The 19,792-nt window shown below is 40.2% G+C and overlaps 1 protein-coding gene and 1 long non-coding RNA gene across 5 annotated transcripts in view; one reads left to right on the forward strand and one right to left on the reverse strand.

The window, feature by feature from the left end:
* The window catches only part of LOC140620830 (uncharacterized), a 144,340-nt gene that overhangs the window by 122,679 nt on the left and 1,869 nt on the right, over positions 1-19,792 (forward strand). The window lies entirely within an intron of this gene.
* FHIP2A (FHF complex subunit HOOK interacting protein 2A) overlaps positions 14,175-19,792 on the reverse strand; it is a 36,654-nt gene continuing 31,036 nt past the window's right edge. Inside the window, exons 17-18 of one of the 4 annotated variants that reach the window (XR_012020550.1) lie at positions 17,460-19,709; positions 14,175-16,567 (exon numbers count right to left, since the gene is read on the reverse strand). Coding sequence is in view for 3 of the 4 variants with exons in the window: in XM_072805195.1 (XP_072661296.1) it covers positions 19,604-19,709 (106 nt within the window). In the remaining variant the exon portion in view is untranslated. Of the gene's footprint in view, positions 19,710-19,792 lie in introns of all 4 variants that reach the window. The other 3 variants (XM_072805198.1, XM_072805197.1, XM_072805195.1) reach the window with 3 other exon arrangements.

A 19,792-nucleotide genomic window follows, 5' to 3' on the forward strand; every position in this document is an offset into this window, starting at 1 on the left:
TAATTATACAATAACCCCCAAAATGTAAACAGTAGACACATGCAGTTGCCAGTAGCTTTTTGTCTAGGCAATCTCCTTTCTCTTGGGAAGGGTTCCTTCTAACCACATGGGAGCTACCATCTTTATTCAGAGCCCACCTAAGAAGCCAAGAGGCCCTCCTCATCAGACCAGGAACCTTCCCATGGATCTGCTTTTTTCTTAGGTGAATTCAAGTTGAGTTTCTGACACTTGCAACACAATGTTTTCCAATTCATTCCCACTGCAAATGTAATGATGGGGCAGGGTGTTAATTCATTCTTGGCCTATTACGCAGTATGATGAACGTATTACTCTGTACATGATGCAATTACAATGAGATGGATTCCTGTGTACGAAGGAAACCAATCTTTTCACTAACTAGTCATACATTTCAGAGAAAGTATAAATTTACCCATAGAATGAGAAAGTCTATTGTGTAGTATGTCAAGCTGGGATGGAATATTCTTTTTATCTTTATCCAGTACAGACCAATCAGATGCCTTATCTCTTTTACTTTCAAAGACAGGCATTATAGAAAACTGCTTACTCTAATAGAAAATAATCAGGGCTGTAGGTGGTGGGTGTTGGGGGAGGGGGAGAATGTTCTAAAAAGCATGAGGTCTTTGGAGCCAAGGAATTACACCGTGGCTAAGAAGATAAGATACACAGATAAGAAAAGACAAGAACTAGCACAATTGGTAGAGACACAACACACTCTACAGCTTAGCAATTGGTTGGTTATGTTCCAAATGTCCCTTGGACGATAGATCGTGTAAAATTTGGACTATTACCCCATAGAAAGAATGTTTTAAAGGTCCTGTTATCTCAGGTATCACTTACAAAAATGATTTAATCCTGTAATATCACAAAATGATCCCAAAGCCTTAGCCTCCAAGGCCTTTTCCAGTCTGGATCTGGCTCTCCCTTCTAATCTCTCACCTCTCCTCCTTACTCTGTCCACCAACTATATCACCCTGGCCTCCTTTGTACCTCTAAAACTCTCCTCTGTCACAAGCTTCATGCTCCCTAGTCCTCCCCAACCCCATTGGACCATTCCTTCCTGCCCCAACTCTACTCTCACCTTCACCAGCCCTTAGTCATCCTTCTGGATGTAGCTTATATGTGACTTGCTCAGGAGGTGTTTTCTGACCTTCAGACCAAATCTTTCTGCTAAACACAGCTGCAGCACCACCTGGCATGTCCTTCATACTCGTTACTGCACCACAAAGAATTTTGCGTCTATGTCCTCTCTTGGAGCATCGGCACGATGAAGTGTGTACCATGTGAGGTTATTATGACGAAAGAAGGAAATAATGCAAGTGAAGAGCATGACACATTGTAGGCTCTCCAATCACGTGAGCTCCTCCTGTCCTGTGAAGGGAACAGAAATGCTAGAGGCCAGTTTCTGCTTCATCCTTTGCTAAGAGATGCATGCCTGAGGCTGCTGCTGGAGCTTCTCTGGCTCCTGGGAGGTGGTGAGCTCTTGCCGCCCGCCGGAGGCTGCTCAGAAAGAGCCCACAAGCATCTCTTCTGTTCACGGGTGAGCAGACGTGTGCACATAGCAGCACACAGTGCTGATGCAAGTCAGCAAGGCCTAGCTTGCTGCTCACATTCAGGCCAAACAGGATGAGCTGTAAACAGTCTCATTAAACCAAGACATTACAAATAAGTAAACAAAGTACACACACAGGCACACACATGTGTGTGCATGTGCTCATGAGTGTGATTAACTCACTAGGTCTTGACTGTTTTGGAAATGGATTGGCTGTTAGGCTTTTAAGTAAATCTATAAATAAAACAGGTCATGTTTGGATTTTCCAGGAGAGAGAGAGAATTTGTGTCTGTCTGTGTGTACGTGTCTATGTATGTGAGTACATGTGTGTGTGTATCTTTCTGTGTGTACATGTGTATATATGTGTCTGTGTGTATATGTGTATGTATGTGTATGTGTGTCTGTGTATCTAGCAGAGCTGTGAGATGCCCAGAATGGGCATTTAGGGAGAACCACTGGGCTAGCCATCCTTAAAATGTACAAATCTTCCTCATTCTTCTTGCCAAGGCTCTGCAGACCACAAGGCGCTGCCAGACTAAATTAGTGGCTCTGTAAGCCCAACCTCTGTGGCTAAACAGCTGGGACGAAAAATCTTTGAAGTTTCCTACATACTGGCAGGCTTCTCTATAATATTTACGGGAGGGAGGCAACATGGTAAGCCCAGGGACTTGGAGATCTGGGACGAAGTCCCAAGATGAGGCCACCACTGGCCAGCTGGGTAATCTTGGGCAAATCTCTTCTCTGAATCTCCTTTCTTTATCTGTGCAAAGTAGCTTAAAAGTCTCTATCTGCCTTCTAGGGCAAATAGCAAAGAGCCCAGATATAATCAGTGTCTCAGTCCCTGGTAAAATGATAGACAAACAACGGGGATTATTTTGCAAATATTGTTCGAGTTTATCTCCCTTACATCGAAGGCTTTTGGAAAGCTCTTTAGAGGCTGTGACCTAGTAATCAACTTGTATTTATTTGTCGGAAGCTTCTGTAAATCAAAGTCATAAAAAGGGACTCAGCTAAGGAAGCATTTCTGCTCACTGGGAGAATGAGTTTCAGGCCCAGGAAGGGGCACTGGATGGCTGAAGGGAACTTTTAGGCTCCCCAAACACTCACATCGGTACAGGCACAATGATTGTGTGAAGTCCCTAAGCCATCCTCCAGCAAATCAGTAACATTCAGCAGGTCAGCAGTGTGCAGTTGTTTCCAGGGATTTCTGTTATTTTTATACTCGCAAGTTTCCTCTGGTCTCTGTAAGAATGGAATTTCCATATAATAACTGAGATGGTCTCTTGTGGAAGTAAAGTCCCTGTTGCAGCTCTTGCAAAGAAAGGAAGGCAGATTGACAAAAGAGAGTGTGTGAGCAAAAGCAGCTTTTGCCTTGTCTCTGAAACAGAGCCTTTTACAGTGGTTCCCAAATGCTTGTCTGATGCCCCACATGCAGAATCAGCAGAGTACTCCCTTAAAATACAGGTACCTGGACCTCCTGCAGGACACACTGAATTCAAGAATGGGCCCAGGATTCTTACCCAGCTAGGTCAAGACAAACAGCAGATGAGAGCTTTCCCTTGGATGTTTAGTGCTCAGAGGACCCTTGGCGACCCTTGGTGCAATCCAGTTCTAGATTGGCAGGGGTCCTGGGTTCCTTCAAGCCAATGTTTTTAAAATATTGCATTCAACACTTATTTAGAAGAGAGACACCTGGTGTTAAGTGGGAAAGACTTTTCTCTGCTGTCTGCCATGAATCTGCTCTTGTCCCAAACCTGCAAACTTTGCTCAGCAACCATATAGTGTGTGTTTCCATTTATATGAAATATCCAGAATAGACATATCTATACAGACAGGAAGTAGATTTGTGATTGTCTGGGGCTAGGGGTTGGGTAAGAGGATCGGGGGTGATGGCTAAGGGAAGTGGAGTTTCTTTGTGGGATAATGAAAATGTTATAAAGCTGTGGAAATGGAAGGATAGCCCTGTGAATATATTGAAAGCCACTGAATTATACACTTTAAATAAGTGAATTGTATGGTATATGAACTACATCTTAAGAAAACTATGTTAAAACAAACAAAACTTTACTCAGAGAAACCAAAACCCCACAGTTAACCATATTTCCTGCTCCTTACAAGGCAATTGAGCAACCATCTCTTGATACTGGGGGTTGGGAGAAGGCTCCACTCCAGAGTTCAGTCAATCTTGTGTGCGGTCCAGATATCTGGGCAAGTGCCTCTGGTGATTTTGATGTAGGGAGTGCACACACAGGTATTTGGGAACCACTATACAATTCTCTATTTCAGAGGTGATTTTTCCCTAGAAAATGGTTAGTACTCCTGTGTGTGTGTGTGTGTGTGTGCATGTGTTTTACCATTCCATAAAAATTTATTCGCCTATGCTTTAGTCTGGCTCTAGTATTTTATAGATGAGATCAGTTCCCCCTTGTAACCTGATTTGGAGGTTTACCTAAGCCAAATCCCAGGGTAAAGAGGTAAAATAGGAAAAAGAACAGGCCACTACATAATTATGAGCTACCTGAGATTGCCTGGCATTGTGGAAACTGTGAGAGAGTTGGCTATCTGGGTTCAAATTCTGGTATACTTTTAATAACTGTCACCTTACCTCTCTCAGCCTGTAGATTTGGAATATTGGTGCTTTGCTCATAGAATGATTCTGAAGAGTAAATGATATAATAAATGCATACAACATGGCTCAAAATATCTGCTCAGTAAAAAGAAGCAAATATTACTATTATTTAATTTCTCATTTCATACACATTATGTTTCTTTTTTTTTTTTTTCACATTATGTTTCCTTATTTGGATTTTAAGCCCCTCTGAGGACAGTCTTTGATTCCCACACAATTCCTATGATAGTTGTTTATGAGCAAAAGCTGAAAGAGTCAAAAAGGAAGAACAGGTTATAGAGGACACCCATGGGCCATGTGTCCAGGCTCTCCTTTCCCAGGGGTTATTTTGGTGCCACCATCCATCTACAAGGTTACAGAAGTGGGCTTCCAGGGGCGCCTGGAAGGGTTGGTTAAGCACCGACCTTGATTTTGGCTCAGGTCAGGATCCCAGGGTCATGGGATAGAGCCCTGGCATTGACTCTGTGCTCAGCAGAGTTTCTCTCTTCCTCTCGTCTGTCCCTTCCACTTGCATGCTATCTCTCCCTCCCTCAAATAAATAAATCTTAAAAAAAAAAAAAAAAAAGAAGTGGGCTTCCAGCAGCTCCCATAATAGTGTGATCTCACCCTCACTCCTCTACCCAGGCGTAACTGGTTGGACTAAGTGAGGACACCCAATCCAAGCTTGGCCTATGAGTCCCTATCCTGGGAATTTGTAACTGGAGCCAAGGGATTCCAGCCAGTGTCTCCAGGACTCTGGGGAAGAGAATATGTAATCCTATAATAGAGCGCAGCTATTTGCTACTAGAAGCATAAAAACAAGGAATGGGCATAAACCAGACACTCTCATCTTCCACTGTAGCTGCATGATTTGACACATATTCATACAGTGATTCTAGGCTACTATTCACAATGCTTCTAAAGAATTTTTTAGGAGTGCCTGGGTGGCTCAGTCAGTTAAGCGTCTGCCTTCAGCTCAGATCCTGGGGTCGTGGGATAGAGTCCCGCATCAGGCTCCCTGCTCAGTGGAGAGTCTACTTCTCCCTCTTCCTTGGCCCCTTCCCCTGTTTGTGTGCTCTTGCGCACACTCTCTCTCTGCATCAAATGCATAAATAAAGTCTTTTTATTATAATGCTAAGGTTAGAGGGATAAAACAAATTTATGTAGCCCTCACAGGTTAAAAAAATAATATATGTGCATAAAATACTGGAAATACATAAAAATGTCAATAGTGAGAGAGGGGTTCTGAATGATTTTATTTTTTAATACTTTCTGACTTTTCAGGTTAAGTCTATATATAACGGAGGGCAAAGCCAATATAAATTTTCTTCCCCCTTTTGTGTAAAAAAAAAATTAAGCTCTTCTGGCCTCATTTGTATCAGATTCCTAGCTTTTTTTGATATCTGATAAGCTAATTTGCACACAGGTGTTAATAACTTGTTAGCTCTTGAAGGGTGTTATTGAAATTGGGCTTCCAGGGGCAAAATGACTTTATACAGCAGTTCTCAACCACAGATTCCCTCTAGAACTAAGCTAAGCAGTTCTACCTCTAAAGTAAAATATCAGTAGTGATTTCCCAATTTGTAGGAGAAAACATAACACAATTTTCTAAAATTAAGATTTTCTTCCATAAAGTGTCCCTTGATGTTTGCTACCAATCTCTCAACTAGAATCTTGTAGAATGAACATTAAAATTACTGAGGAGATTTAAAATATGCAAATACCATTGCTCTATCTTTCAGAGATTTTGATTTAATTGGTCTTTTGTGGGGTCCAGATAGCGACGGTTTTAAAAAGCTTTTTAGGTGATTTTAGTCTTCAGACAGGATTGGGAATGTCTAATTGAATACCTAGTTGAATACAAAATCCTATATTCAATTATTTCGTTGTCTCAAGCTTAATATATCCATATTTGTTAGGGTTTCAGAAGGAGCCTCATGATTTTCAAATGCCCTACAAATTGAATGAATTGGAAACTCAGGCTGGAACCCACCCCCTCGGCAGCACCTTTCCCGGTGGTGAGAGACTGTTTGGAGACATCGCCCTCCAGTGGCAGCACTTGGTAACTGTTTAGCCAGGCCTGGGTTCACCCTTCCTTCCCGTTGACTGTCCTGGAACAGGCCCAAAGGCTGCTCCTGAGCCTTGCTTGGCCGACCCTCCACCCTGGTCTGCAGTCCTTTCAACCGATGACCAGCTGGGCATGGGCCTGCCCTTTGAAAGCTCCCTTGAGTTAGCGAGATGTTTCCCCTTTCTGACATGTCAGCAACAGACTTGGAACCATAAAACCTAGGACAAAATTTCCAGACCGGTCCTTACTTGCAAGGATTAGCAGTTGCCGAGGAAAAGAGCAGGGTTGCTTTATGCTGAGCTGAGCCAGAATTATTCTTGTAACTTTATAGAAAAATAAAATCACATTAACAGTTGTAGGGGAAAAAAAAAAACCAGTTGTAGGGTATAGGAAGGAGGAAAAATGTAAATATTCAGCAAACTGAACTCTTCAGAATATTCAGTTTAGGTCTTTCTCTCGTGTGGGCTGGATATTAGAGGTAGGAAGCTGCACGACAGGGAGGGGACAGCTAAGGAGAGGATATGTCACCAGGACGGACAGGAACAATGGACCAGACTGCACACCTGGGTCCTGGAGCTAGCATGTGGGGGAAGACTGATCTGTGTGAAGAAAACCTTATTGCACATCAGAACCAGCTGGGAAGCTTGTCCAGAAGGCTTCTGCAAAGGCCCATTCCACCAGTAATGATTCAATTGGCCTAGGGATCTAAGGGGATTTTGAGAATAGATGATACCATTCCCATTTTACAGATGAGGACACTGAGGCTCAGGGAGGTGGCATTAGGTGCCTGAAACTTCATAGCTGGGCAGTGATGACCTCCGGACTGCACTACCAGATTGAGAGTGGGAAGGAGCAGATCACAGGAACAAAGTCATAAGAACAAGTCAAATCCTTAACTCCTACACCGGATGCCAAATGTCAGAGAGCAGGACCAACAGCAGGACAGGCTGGCAAGGCGAGTCTACAGAACTCCCCTAGGACCTTCTGTTCTTGAGGACAGGCCCCAGAGTCTGGGATGATGCCCAACCGATGCTGGTGGTGACAGAAAGTCTGGGGGTAAAGTGGAGATGAGGGGGGAGGGAGGAACAGAAGGTAGAGCTGCAGAGGAGGCAGGGCCCAGAGACCAGGCAGTCACTGCAGAAAACACAGGGGGAGTCCAGGCACCGGTGAGCTTGGTGAGCTTGGAGGATGGGGGACTAGGGTCTCCTCCAACGTTGCATCCTCCGCAGTCCTTTCTCCTTGAGCTCCCTTCTTTCTTCTGGATCTTTTCATGTTCCTTTCTTCTCCCACATCCTTTCTTTCTGTTTCTTCTCTTCCCCCGCAGAGGAGGGGTTTTATCTTCCCTCACAGATCCAAGGCATGTCTGCACAGCATGTCACACTCTCCTCACAGGATGTAAAGGAGAACAATCGATCATTTAAGTAAAGAAAAACATCAAAATCTGCGCTGTCTGCAGTCAAAGCCCACACCTGTCTTCCTTCCTGTGGTGTGCACAGCCTGGGCCCCAAGCCTCCTCAGCCTCGCCCTCCCCACAGAGCTGAGATCATCCGGGGCCGCCAAGAGCGGCCTGTAATTCCCTGTGGCAACAGCACTTATCAGCCTCTCATGTTTAATGCAAGCGGGCTTCTGAGACAGAAAAGCTTTCAAGATACAGCTTAAGATACATAAATGCTGCCCTTTACAGAGCAAACACAAGTGTACAAAACCAATGTGGGTTTTCCTATTTTACAATAATTGTGTTCTCATCTGTACAGATTTAAACAAACCGGTTTTGTCAGAAGAACGGAAAATCCATATACATAGGCCCTTCCACTTTTTGGCTTCCAGTAGTTGTAAAATGAAGAAATGCAAAAATAAGGTCATGAAAGTTGTAGTTGTAGTTGATTGTGAATGATTATCATTCGCAATTTAATATTTTTGACACAAAAGATATCAGACAATACAATTGTTCTAATTAATTACAAGCTAATTACAGGATTTGTAGAAAGCGATGATTCATAGTGCATCAGACGTAATGGGATACAGGTGTAAGGACATATTTTGAAGAACTTCTTCTGATTCTAGCAGTATATGATTCCTTTGGAAACAACATAAGCCTAAAATTGGAATCTTTTGTACAGCCATGTTCGAGTAATAATATTGGTGATTGTGGGGGTTTCTGTGCTGTTAACAGGAACACTCTTGTCTCTAAATAAATTCTACTGCTCTTTCCACTGTGTCACCCATTCTAAACAGTTCTGTTAGTATATCAGTGTCCTCTAGCCTGTCTTAATCAGGTTGGAAGGGCTTTACAAATACCATGCATTTAGTGCAACAGCCGTTCTTAAATCTATTTGGACCCAAAGCACTATGCCAAGTCAATGCATTGTTGCAGAATTCAATTTTTTCAAATGGCCCTGGTGCTCCTCGAAGAAGCTGCTAATTTCAGGATTAGGACAGGTAATGTGTGAGATGAGCTTGGAGCAACTAGCAGTGCCAGGAAGACAGGACATGCTCAAAACCAGAGAGATCCTTTCCTTGATGGGAGATGTCAAAGGGGCATAGAAATCAATGGAAAGAGTCCCATGGCTAGACTGGAATAATCTGAGCAATATTGGATTATAACCTAAAGTATTGGATTATAAGCAATATTGGATTACAACCTAAAGTATAAAATAAATATCCATGAGTTGATATTGATGTAAATGATTAAACAAATAGGGATGCCTGGGTGACTCAGTCAGTTAAGCGTCCAACTCTTGGTTTTGGCTCAGGTCATGAACTTAGGGTCCTGAAATTGAGCCCCACATCAGGCTTCAAACTTGGTGTGGAGTCTGCTTGTGATTCTCTGCCTTCCTCTCCTTCTGCCCTTCCCCTCACATTCTCTCTCTCAAAAATAAATAAATAAATAAAATATTTTCTTAATAAATAAATAACTGATTGAACAAATACATGGGAAGGAGGATGCAAATTTTCATATAGAAGAAGAATTCCAAATAATTTATGTAGCCTCTCCAGCCTGAAGGAGATAGGATATAACTTAACTCTGCATTTCTTAAGTGTGGGCTATGAGGGCGCCTGGCTGGCTCAGTCAGTGGAGCATGTGACTCTTGATCTCAGGGTCATCAGTTTGAGCCCCATATTGAGAGCAGAGCTTATTTAAAAGAAAAGTGGAGGTGTGCACTTGCTTCCAAAGACGACAGTATGGAAAGAGGTGAGGCACAACTTTATTGGGAACAGAGTCAAACAAAGATAAAATAGAACATTCAGTCAGGCCAAATGTATGGACTTGGATGTACTCACCTGAATTTGGATTAAGTGGGTTAGTTCACCCAGCTGGAAGTGGCCCAAGGGGTTTTCTTGGTTTGTTCAATGAAATGTATTCCCATTAGTGGCCTACCGTCAATCAGTTGAGATGCCATAGTTTCCTGGTGTCATGCAGAAAGCTAATCCAAAGATTTAGGGAGAGGGGCACCTGGGTGGCTCCGTGGTTAAGCGTCTGCCTTTGGCTCAGGTCGTGATCCCAGGGTCCTGGGATGAAGTCCTGCATTGGGCTCCCCACAGGGAGCCTGCTTCTCCCTCTGCCTATGTCTCTGCCTCTCTCTTCCTGTGTCTCTCATGAATAAAAAAAAATTAAATTAAAAAACAAACACTTAGGGAGATAGGGATGTGGATTTCTGTGGAGTATGAATACCCAACCATATCTCCTGATGGGGTCCAGGTGGCAATGTCTTCACTAAAGTATTAAGAAAGATTATTAACGAGGAAAGCATCAGCATCCTTGAAAATTTCCGTGGAGATTATTTTCCCTAGGCTGGAGTTGACAAAGGAAGATATTGACACTGAGATGGGTCCTTTCAAGAAGACAGAAACTATGTCACAGGTATTTCAGCAGAGGGAATTTATTTATTTATTTATTTATTTATTTATTTATTTATTTATTTACGATTTTATTTATTTGAGAGATAGAGAGAGAGCACACAAGCAAGGGGTGCGGCAGGCAAGGGAAGAGGAAGAAACAGACTTCCCATTGAACTCCAGGGAGCCCAGTGGGCTGATGTGGGGCTCGACTGCAGGACTTTGGTATCATGACCTGAGCGGAAGGCAGGTGCTTAACCCACTGAACCACCCAGGTGCCCCCAGCAGAAAGAATTCAATACGGATATGAGTTGCCCTAAGGTTGGGGGCTGAATGAGGAAGAAGGATCATTCCTGGAGTTCACTCATTAATACTAACCCAGGAAGCAGGAACCCAGGGCTGAGACAGCAAAGGGAAGAGGCAGGGGTTACAGTCCTGGTAGCATGCAGGAAAGCTCTGGAAAGCTGAGGCTCAGGCTCCAGTAGAGGGTGGGAGTGTGGGGGCGCTGCTATGCTGCCTCTAGGGGAGCTTAGAGAATACAGAGGCTGAAACCAGTTGCAAACCCAGTGCTGAGCTGACAGGTCAGGAACAGCGAACAAACGCAAGGAAAGACGTGCCTTCACCTCTCCTCCTGTTTCCCCTTCTTCCCATAGAAAACTCTTACCGACACAACCTAGTAGAAAGTCAGCCGGTAAAGAAGAAATCTAGTTCGTGGGATCCTAGCACAGCATCATTAAACAGAATATAGAAGAGCAGATTTGGGACTGAGGGACCATAGCTTGATAACCTGCACTGAACTTGCTTTATTATTAACCTCTTCTTGAAAAAGCAAACCTCTCAGAGAGAGGCACTTCTTGAAATTCCCTCCTCTTGTCATAGCCAGACAGGATTTTAGTAAACATTGGTTGAGCTTCATGGATGATGTTACTATAATCCTGGGACAAACAATCCATTTTGGACCTCAGACCTCAATGTGTACGGACAGAGCATTTGATTATAGTGTTTTATGTATCTAGCTAAAAAGTATTTTCTACTCCGAGGATTATTTTGGAAAGTCCTATTGGGAACACAGAGCTGTGCCTTTGTATAAGCGAAGTAGCCTCTTACTGTCAGTGGTCTGATGAATAGAAGTAATGAGGGCAGCTTAACTACCCCTGCAAAATACCTTCTTCTTTTTTAATCATGGTAAAAAGCAGGTATCAGCTTCCATGGTGATGTGGAGATTTCTGAAGCATTTGCAGATAAAAAAATATAACATACACACACACAAAATATATATATATATATATATATATATATATATATATATATATATATATATATAACACAGACTCTGAGAAACTTGCAAGGTCTTTCCAAACATAATCCGGACACCGGTAAAAAAAAAAAAAAAAAAAAAAAAAAAAAAACCTCAGCATTTATATCTGCCCAACATCTTTCTTAACCAAAAAGGGCCAATAGTGAGGATCTCTGTCCTAAGGAGTTAATGGCATTAGCTGAATGTGTGATCACATAATTTACTGGAGGAAAGACCAAAATACAATGTGCTTGTATCAAAGTATAGCAGTGGCATGGTGTATGAGGACAAAGAACTTTTCATAATGGCCTCAAAATGGTATTGATAGTGAAATGCTCAGCCCAGAATTATCTATGTCAAATTAATTACACTTCCCTGTCTTTTTCTTTCTATTGAAATAAAAATGATAATGAATGAGCAACACTACTTGGCAAGATATATATCAGCTTTTTCTTTGAAATACTCAACTCAATGAATATCAATTATGTCATATGTTATGCATGAAAAGACTCCAACCATTGAGAACCATGCAAGATTTTTTATTTCAATGTCAAATTCCAAAGAAAAACACCCAGAAAGTGCTATGCACATTTGCACTTATGGCTCTTATTATTTTTAGGATGTGATTTTGAACCCAACTTCCAGTGAGTCATGTGCTCTTGCCAACAGTATTTTCTGGGAAAGGTTTACGTGTAGCTGCATCACATTAGATCACTTCAGGGAAATGATTGTCAGGGGATCCGAAGGTACACGGATTTGGGGGCTAATATTTATATCCTAAAAGGAGATGTTTTCTCGACTTCCAGTTCTGTTGGAGCCCACCACCAATTCAACTTAAGAAAAAGATGATCTATTGCCTAATAATTTCTAAAACAGAATGGGAATAAAGATTGCAGGACACTAATAATTGAAGCAGCCAACAAAGAGTCTAGAGCTGTAAAATGCTCTGTGACTTGCTACATTGTTGATAAAAGCAACAGGATAAAGAGATTTAAGAAGGAAAGTGTATTTTAAACATGGAAGAATAATGTTTAAGGAATGGCTAATTTGTTTCCCTCTAGAAATCTTCAGTACATGATTCTCTGGGGAAGTCTAATCAATTAAAACCCAACATGCTATTGCATTTGTGAGTGGCATGAGAAATACATTTCTCGTGTTATTACATAAATGAATCTCATCTTCAGGGCTTTGAAATATAACTTCATCCAGACTATAGTGAATTTGTATGCCATCTCATCTGTCTGCATTACAGTGAAATTGATTTTATGATTCCTTACTCATAAATTACAGGCCTGAGGCAGTAACAGACTTGGGAGATGCCTTTGCTTTGTCTTCCCTACTCTCACAGGCTGGGCGTGTCACCTGTTCTCTTTTTCTGAACCGCATGGAGCTCTTCAAGCTTGCACATCTGGTTATAGTGCTCAACCTCAAATGTGTTTTGAAAAAGAGTAGTCTCTTAGACCCAGGATGTGTTCTTGGCTTGTTTGGATCCTCTAACCTGAATATTATCCCTGAAGCCTTTGTTTGGCTCATGATCGGAATTAAACATTTTGTTAAGAATTAATAGAATGATCACCATGCAAATGAATGTACCTAACATGAGTACCATTAGGAAACTAACAGCTACAAATGTCAATGGATGTCTTATTTCCTCACCCTCACCCCCTCAAATGAGAACAGAGTAGCTCATGGTCGTGCTTGAGTTTCTGGCAGTCCTACTGGGTCCTACTTTCATGTCAGGATTTGGTTAGTCATCAAGAGTCAAGGGAATATGGGACACTTGGGTGGCTCAGTAGGTTGACCGTATTGACTCTTGATTTCAGCTCAGGTCATGATCTCAGGGTTGTGGGATGGAGCCCTGTGTTGGCCTTCACACTCAGTGCAGAGTCTGCTTGTCCCTCTCCCTTTGCTCTTCCCATCTCTGCCTTCCCGCTCATGCTCTCTCAAATAAATAAATAAAATCGAAAAAAAAAATCCAAGAGAACTATTACATAAATGCCCCCTCCTCTACCCTTTTTTTAAAATAAGATTTTATTTGACAGAGAGCATGAGCAGGGGGAGGGGCAGAGAGAGAGAGGGAGAAGCAGATTTCCTGCTGAGCAGGGAGCCTGATGTGGGGCCTGATCCCAGGATCCTGGGATTAGGACCTGAGCCAAAGGCAGACACTTAACCAGCTGAGCCACCCAGAGGCCCCTCCCCTTCTCTCTTCAAAAGAGAATTTCTGTTCATTGATATAGTGACTAGTCTAATTAGAATGAAGAATAAGATCAAAATATAAACCTATGAAGCATGCTGAATTTCCTTCAATTCCTCAGATTCACCCTTGGGAGACCTGGTGGTTTGCTGAGGGTACCTCCAGAAGACTGAAGATAGGAAGGGAAACACATCAGGTCTCTTCATTTTGCTAGATGACCTGACTCCTAGATTGACCTGCCTTGTAGCCTATCAGGCTGAAATTTCAGGACAGGGAGTTATGAAATGAGAACCAGTGGCGGTTTAAGACATTCCATCCCTCTCACATCTCCAGCCTGTGGTTTCTGAATTCACCTCTTCTGTCTTGGTCAACCACAGCTGGTTTGCAACCGGATATGCAGCCACCTTGTGTCACAATAAAGAATGGTAGTCAAGGGAGCACAGAGTTAAAGCAAGGAGAAGGGTTTGGTTCTACAAATATTTTACTAAATCGAATTTTACGCTGACCATTTATTTGGGTCAGTTTTTAAGCTTAAGTCTTTTGGTTTTAATATTTCAGTTGACTTTTTGCCTTCGATATAATAGTTCTAGAAAGAGATCATTTAAATCAGAACAGTTTATTATAACTATTCACCAACTGAGAAAGTTTGGGCTCCAAAGTACAATTGTTTGGGCTGGTGTTTTATACCAATCTCAGAACGAAGAAGGTGAAACGAAACAGTTAATTATGATACACGTAACAGGATACAGAACCATGTTCCATTTCTTGCTGACTTTACTTTATGGTTATGACTTCTCAGAATATCCAGCACACCTCCAGTTCCAAGTAAGAATATAATTCAGTCAAGACTTGAATTTTAGATTTTCCCTGTAGGTGATCTGCAACACTACTGTCGACCCTTGAACAAAACAGGCTTAAACCCCACACATCCAATTCTTCACAGATTTTTTTTGGCTATAGTACAGTATTGAAAATGTTCTTTCTCTTCCCTAGTAACATTTTCTTTTCTCTAGTTTATTTTATTGAGAATACAGTATATAATACACATAACACAGAAATGTGTTGACAATTTTTGTCAAATATGCATTTTTTTTTACTTCATGGGGTGAGTGAGGGGGAATCAGCATCCCTAACACTGGCATTGTTCAAGGGCTAACACTTCTTTCTCCCTGTGCTCCTACAGTTGGGTATTAACAGCATTCACCAATGTGGGCTGGAATTTGTGTAAACACACTGAACCCTCATCTGTGACTGTGACTTCTTGAGGGCAAAAATTGCTTGTTTTCCTAGCATCTTAAAACCTGGCTCATAACAAGTTCCCAATAAGTATTCATTGAATAACCAAATTATTGGTTTGTTTTTGATGATGCATTTTTGACATTTAGAAATGCTTTTATAACAGAAAAAACTCTGATGCACACAACAGTCAAGCCATGAGTAGTGAATGTATACTAGATGGATCTCCCTGATATATGTTGTTAGGTATAGATCAAGTAAAATTAACAGCCAGTCTCCTAAGAGCTAGGCCCATGAGCAACAACTTTACTAACTGGCTTAAGACCAACTAAAACCTAATCCATTTCTTACATCCTTGGATCCTTTAGCACCAAACTGTCATGCAGTGCTTCTGCTGGGGGGTTTTTTGTTTTGTTTTGTTTTGTTTGGCGGGGGGGAAGGATGGTTTGAGAAAGGTATAGCTTTTGAGAGTTACTCTCACAAAATTTTGACTTTAACAATTTTATTCAATTCTTTAAATTCCCTTGAGACAACTAGTTTTCCACATGAAACACTGCAAATTTCTTCATGAATAGCAGCAGTCTGAACCAGGTTTTTGGACTAGGGATCTGATTATACATCCCTAAAACGCAGTTTGCTTTTAAAGCAGTTCAAGGCAAGGAGGGAAATTTCAACTCCTCAATGGCTAAACCTACCTCCCCTACATCCTTTTAACCTGTTATCCTTTTTAAGTCTTTCTAAAACTATTCTGAATAACAGCTGCTGGAAAGAATCCTGAATAGGTGGGATGAATAATCACATTTTTCTCTCCCTGGCTATGCAGTATATTCCATGTTTCTTTCAGTTTCCAGTTAGGGCACTTTGGCAAATATTCAGATGAATGGAATAAGCCTCAAGTCTAATTGTCTTACACATCAGTTAAAAAAAAAGTTTTTATATGCGTTACAAATATATTAAGAGATAGTACTTCCCATCAATTGTTTTTCTAAGACTTGTATAAACATTCCTTCCTCAGGGACGTGATTATTAAAAAGTGGGGTGGACAATATATTATGAGGCTCACTCAGGAGGATTTCTCAAGCTATACATTATCCCTCACAAATATTCTGATTCTATTCCTTCTTGTTTTCTCCCTGGAATCAATGAAGTGACCCATTAATCTTTGTGTGTCATAACCTTTTTTCTTTCTTTTTTTTTTTTTTAAGATTTATTTATTTATGAGAGAGAGAGAGAGAGGCAGAGACACAGGCAGAGGGAGAAGCAGGCTTCATGCTGGGAGCCCGACGTGGGACTCAATCCTGGGACTCTAGGATCACGCCCTGGGCCAAAGGCAAGCGCCAAACCGCTGAGCCACCCAGAGATCCCGGTCTTTCTTTCTTTTTTTAAAGTAGGCGTATACCCAATGTGGGGCTTAAACTCATGACCTTGAGATCAAGAGTCGCATGCTCCACCAACAGAGCCAGCCAGGTGCCCCGATGTGTGTCATATCCTTTTGTACATTATGAATTATTATTTTAGACTTATCAGTGAGTACAATATTTTCAATTAGAATTCTATAAAAATATAAGACATTTTGCTTAAATTACATTATTTATTTTTAGATTATCCCTCCTAGTCCTGCATGCATCATTAGCACAAAAAGTTGAACTTGATCACAACCTCCATTTGAAGAGCTGGTAGGTACACAATCATCATCTGAAGAGTTTTTCTTCACAGATGGCCCAAGAATTCCAGGCCTTGGTAATACTGTCAGTAACCTACACAAATATTCAATAGAAAAATTTATCAAATATCCTTTGTTTAATGTAAACAAGGCAGGAGGCCAGAGTATTACAGTAACACTATTTTACAGGGCCCAGAAATATGATTATCTATCTTGTTTTAACATATCAAGTGTCACAATGACATGCATATTTTGATTAATCATACAACCCAAAATAGAACTACCATATAATTTGTGGTTTTAGCACTTCACTGCAACTTCTGTCAATACCTGTGAACTTCATAATTAAATGGTAATTGTATATGAATGCAATAATTTGTGGAAATATGTCACCATGAATTATGAAGTAATTCTATAACTTGTGCCCTGTAAAATTAAGTGTAACAATCTTTACACTAGCAACAGTGTAAGCAAGCTAAGGATTTTGGTCCATTTATATATATATATATATATATACATATATATATATACACACACACACACATATATATACACATGTACACACATAATAATGTACAATTAAATCAAAGGGCTATGAATCCCCTCATAGCTTCCATATTGCACAGACAGATACATTATGAGAACATTACATAGTTATAATGTGAGTACTACACTGATAATTGGCTAAGGACAAATCTGAGTTCTATCAAGTAAAGAATGTGGCTCATTATTAAAAATAAAGTCAGAGATTATACTTGTTAGAAAGTTAAAAAAAATGTGCATACATATTTATATTGATGTGAAGCAGGACTAAAATTCAGCTCAGAACTTGCTATGGCAATCAGCTAAGGTAGTACTTTCCACCCCACAGTGCACTGGAGTCACTGCTTTACAAGTACTGAGTAACAGAAATATTCAGTTTCCAAAAAACAGTAAGAAAAAGGCTAGGAATGTAGTACATTGTTTCACTAACAAATCCAACTCACTGTGAGAACTTCTGCAGCTCTAAGGTCTGTCTGAACTAAACAAGGAAGAAGAAAGAGAGAAACTTAGAAGAGAAGCAACTTATATTGCATGCTTTAGTTGACTACAGATCAAAATCATTACAATAACTTAAGAAAATAATTATGTTTTAAGAAGCAGCATACATACACAAAAATGTAAGAGTTAAAGCTTTTCTGAGCTTGGTGTCATGTATTAGCTATAAGGTCCCATTGTGAAATCAAGGATAAAATAGTATTTGGCTTGAGAGGTAATATTGCTAATACACCCACTGAACACTACAAAAACATGAAGAAATACCTAATATCTCTTCATGCCTTCTTTTAAATAAACCTACATCATAATAGACCACGACTATGTCTAAAAATGGAAATGTTGCAGTGTTTCTTATATGGGCTGATCAATAAATAGAGAACTGAGCAACACTTCCCCATTATTAAAAATCATTTGAAGAAAATCATCCACAAAGTAACCATCTCCCACTTTTTTTCCCCTGTTCTGCTTAATAAATGTGCTCAGACTGAGCTAATGAAGATTTGCGTTAAATGAGAAATGTAGTCTTAATGTTGGTACGCATTCTAGAGCCAAGAATATTCATAATTTTTTTGATATTTTGTTCTTAATAAATAGCCAAAACTAACTATAAAATAAATCGGAAAAACAAATACAACAAAATTAGAAGGTGTAAAACATGCTTCTGTGCACGTGCCACATGATGCACATGTGCAAACATGCTACATAAAACAACTTATTATGAGGAGCAGCGACAGTTCCTTCCAAGCTGGAAATTCTGATAGTCTGCTCCCTAAAGTATCAGTAAATGGAAAGATAAAGCGCATAGTGCTGCTGCTTAATATTTCAACAGAAGGAGGAGGAGGTGGAGGAGGAAAGAAAGAAGAAGAAAGCTTAAAAGCAATATTTGAGTGACAAGCATCACTTAAAGGAAGAATAGAAAGTGGATTAGCAAACACCATTTTGTAAATCAAGAAGAAGTGTGCTGTGCACAGCACAGCTTTGTGAACTACCACACTCTGTCCTTCACGTAGACCCAATTTACCCACATTCTTTAATGTGTAAACAGGACACACTGGTTTTCTTTTTCAATCTCTTTAGAATCATTTAAAACAAAAGACTGAGCAAAATGAAAAAAATATGTAAACACAGAGGAGGCCACTGGCATTTTGATTGCTGCCCAAGAGTTAGCAGTCAGTTCCCCGCCTAGACACTACCACGCATTTCAATAAGAAATCAAGTTATAAAGCAATATTTGAAAGCAACTTTCAGAAAGGGACAGATAGAAGGAAAAAAAGGTTCTCAACCCAATATATGTTCATTAGCTTAAAAAAAAATACTATTTTAGCAAACATTACCAATGGTGAGCACAAATTCAACATTGTTGCAAAAATGACACAGTTTAAATATCCTGGGACCCATACGTGAAAATCAATCACTAACATGGCTATGTGCACAAAAGAGTAAAAGAATGTTTCTTTAAAAAATATATATATTAATCAAGAACTTCTTTATCATATTAAATTGTTATTCTTAGAAAAGCTGAAGAAAGTTAATGGTGCTCTATACATTTTTATCTTCTATTATTAACTCATCTCATTTGATGGTTTCTGAATTATATTTTTTCCATTTACAGTTTTTTATTTTGTTTGATAAGAATCCTGACCTTAAAAAGTTATAAAATTATGTTTTTTTTCTTTTTTTGCTACTTATTAATCCAAAAGAATATAAGCATTTGAGTCCCAGAGAATGTCAAAATGCCTTGCTACCTAAAAGGATATTAAAATAACAGAAATATCATCAAAGTCATGACATCAGAAATTTTGCAGCTTTTCACACAGGGATTAGAAATGCTTATTTCCTGAAGTTCCTTTGATTGTATCCTGGATTCAAGGACGTGCAATGTTACAGATAGAACCATTATGGTAAAGCCAATGAAAACAACATTATACAACATTTTACTGAGAATGTCCACTCCATGAGTTAATGGTCCTGTCCAGTTTATAGCAGTACTTCATTTAAAAGGCTTTTTATCCTCACGGCTGGGTGAAGCTGAGTCTTTTTTGATGAAATGTACATTACAGTTTTGCTTCCTTAGCTACTTGGAGGATGCTATTTACGGTGTGGAGGAAGTGTGGTATTTCACAAATGCAATTGCCGCCAGCTCCTTACAGAACTCTTCCAACACGATCACACCCTCTAGCAATGTGATGTGGTCAATACTGGTAAAAGGAAAGCAACCAATAAGTCAATTCAAGATATTAGCATTTTGTCAAATTTTGGTGAACTTTTTAGATTAAAAACA

The sequence above is a fragment of the Canis lupus genome, chromosome 29 (assembly GCF_048164855.1).
Source record: "Canis lupus baileyi chromosome 29, mCanLup2.hap1, whole genome shotgun sequence".
Taxonomy (NCBI): domain Eukaryota; kingdom Metazoa; phylum Chordata; class Mammalia; order Carnivora; family Canidae; genus Canis; species Canis lupus.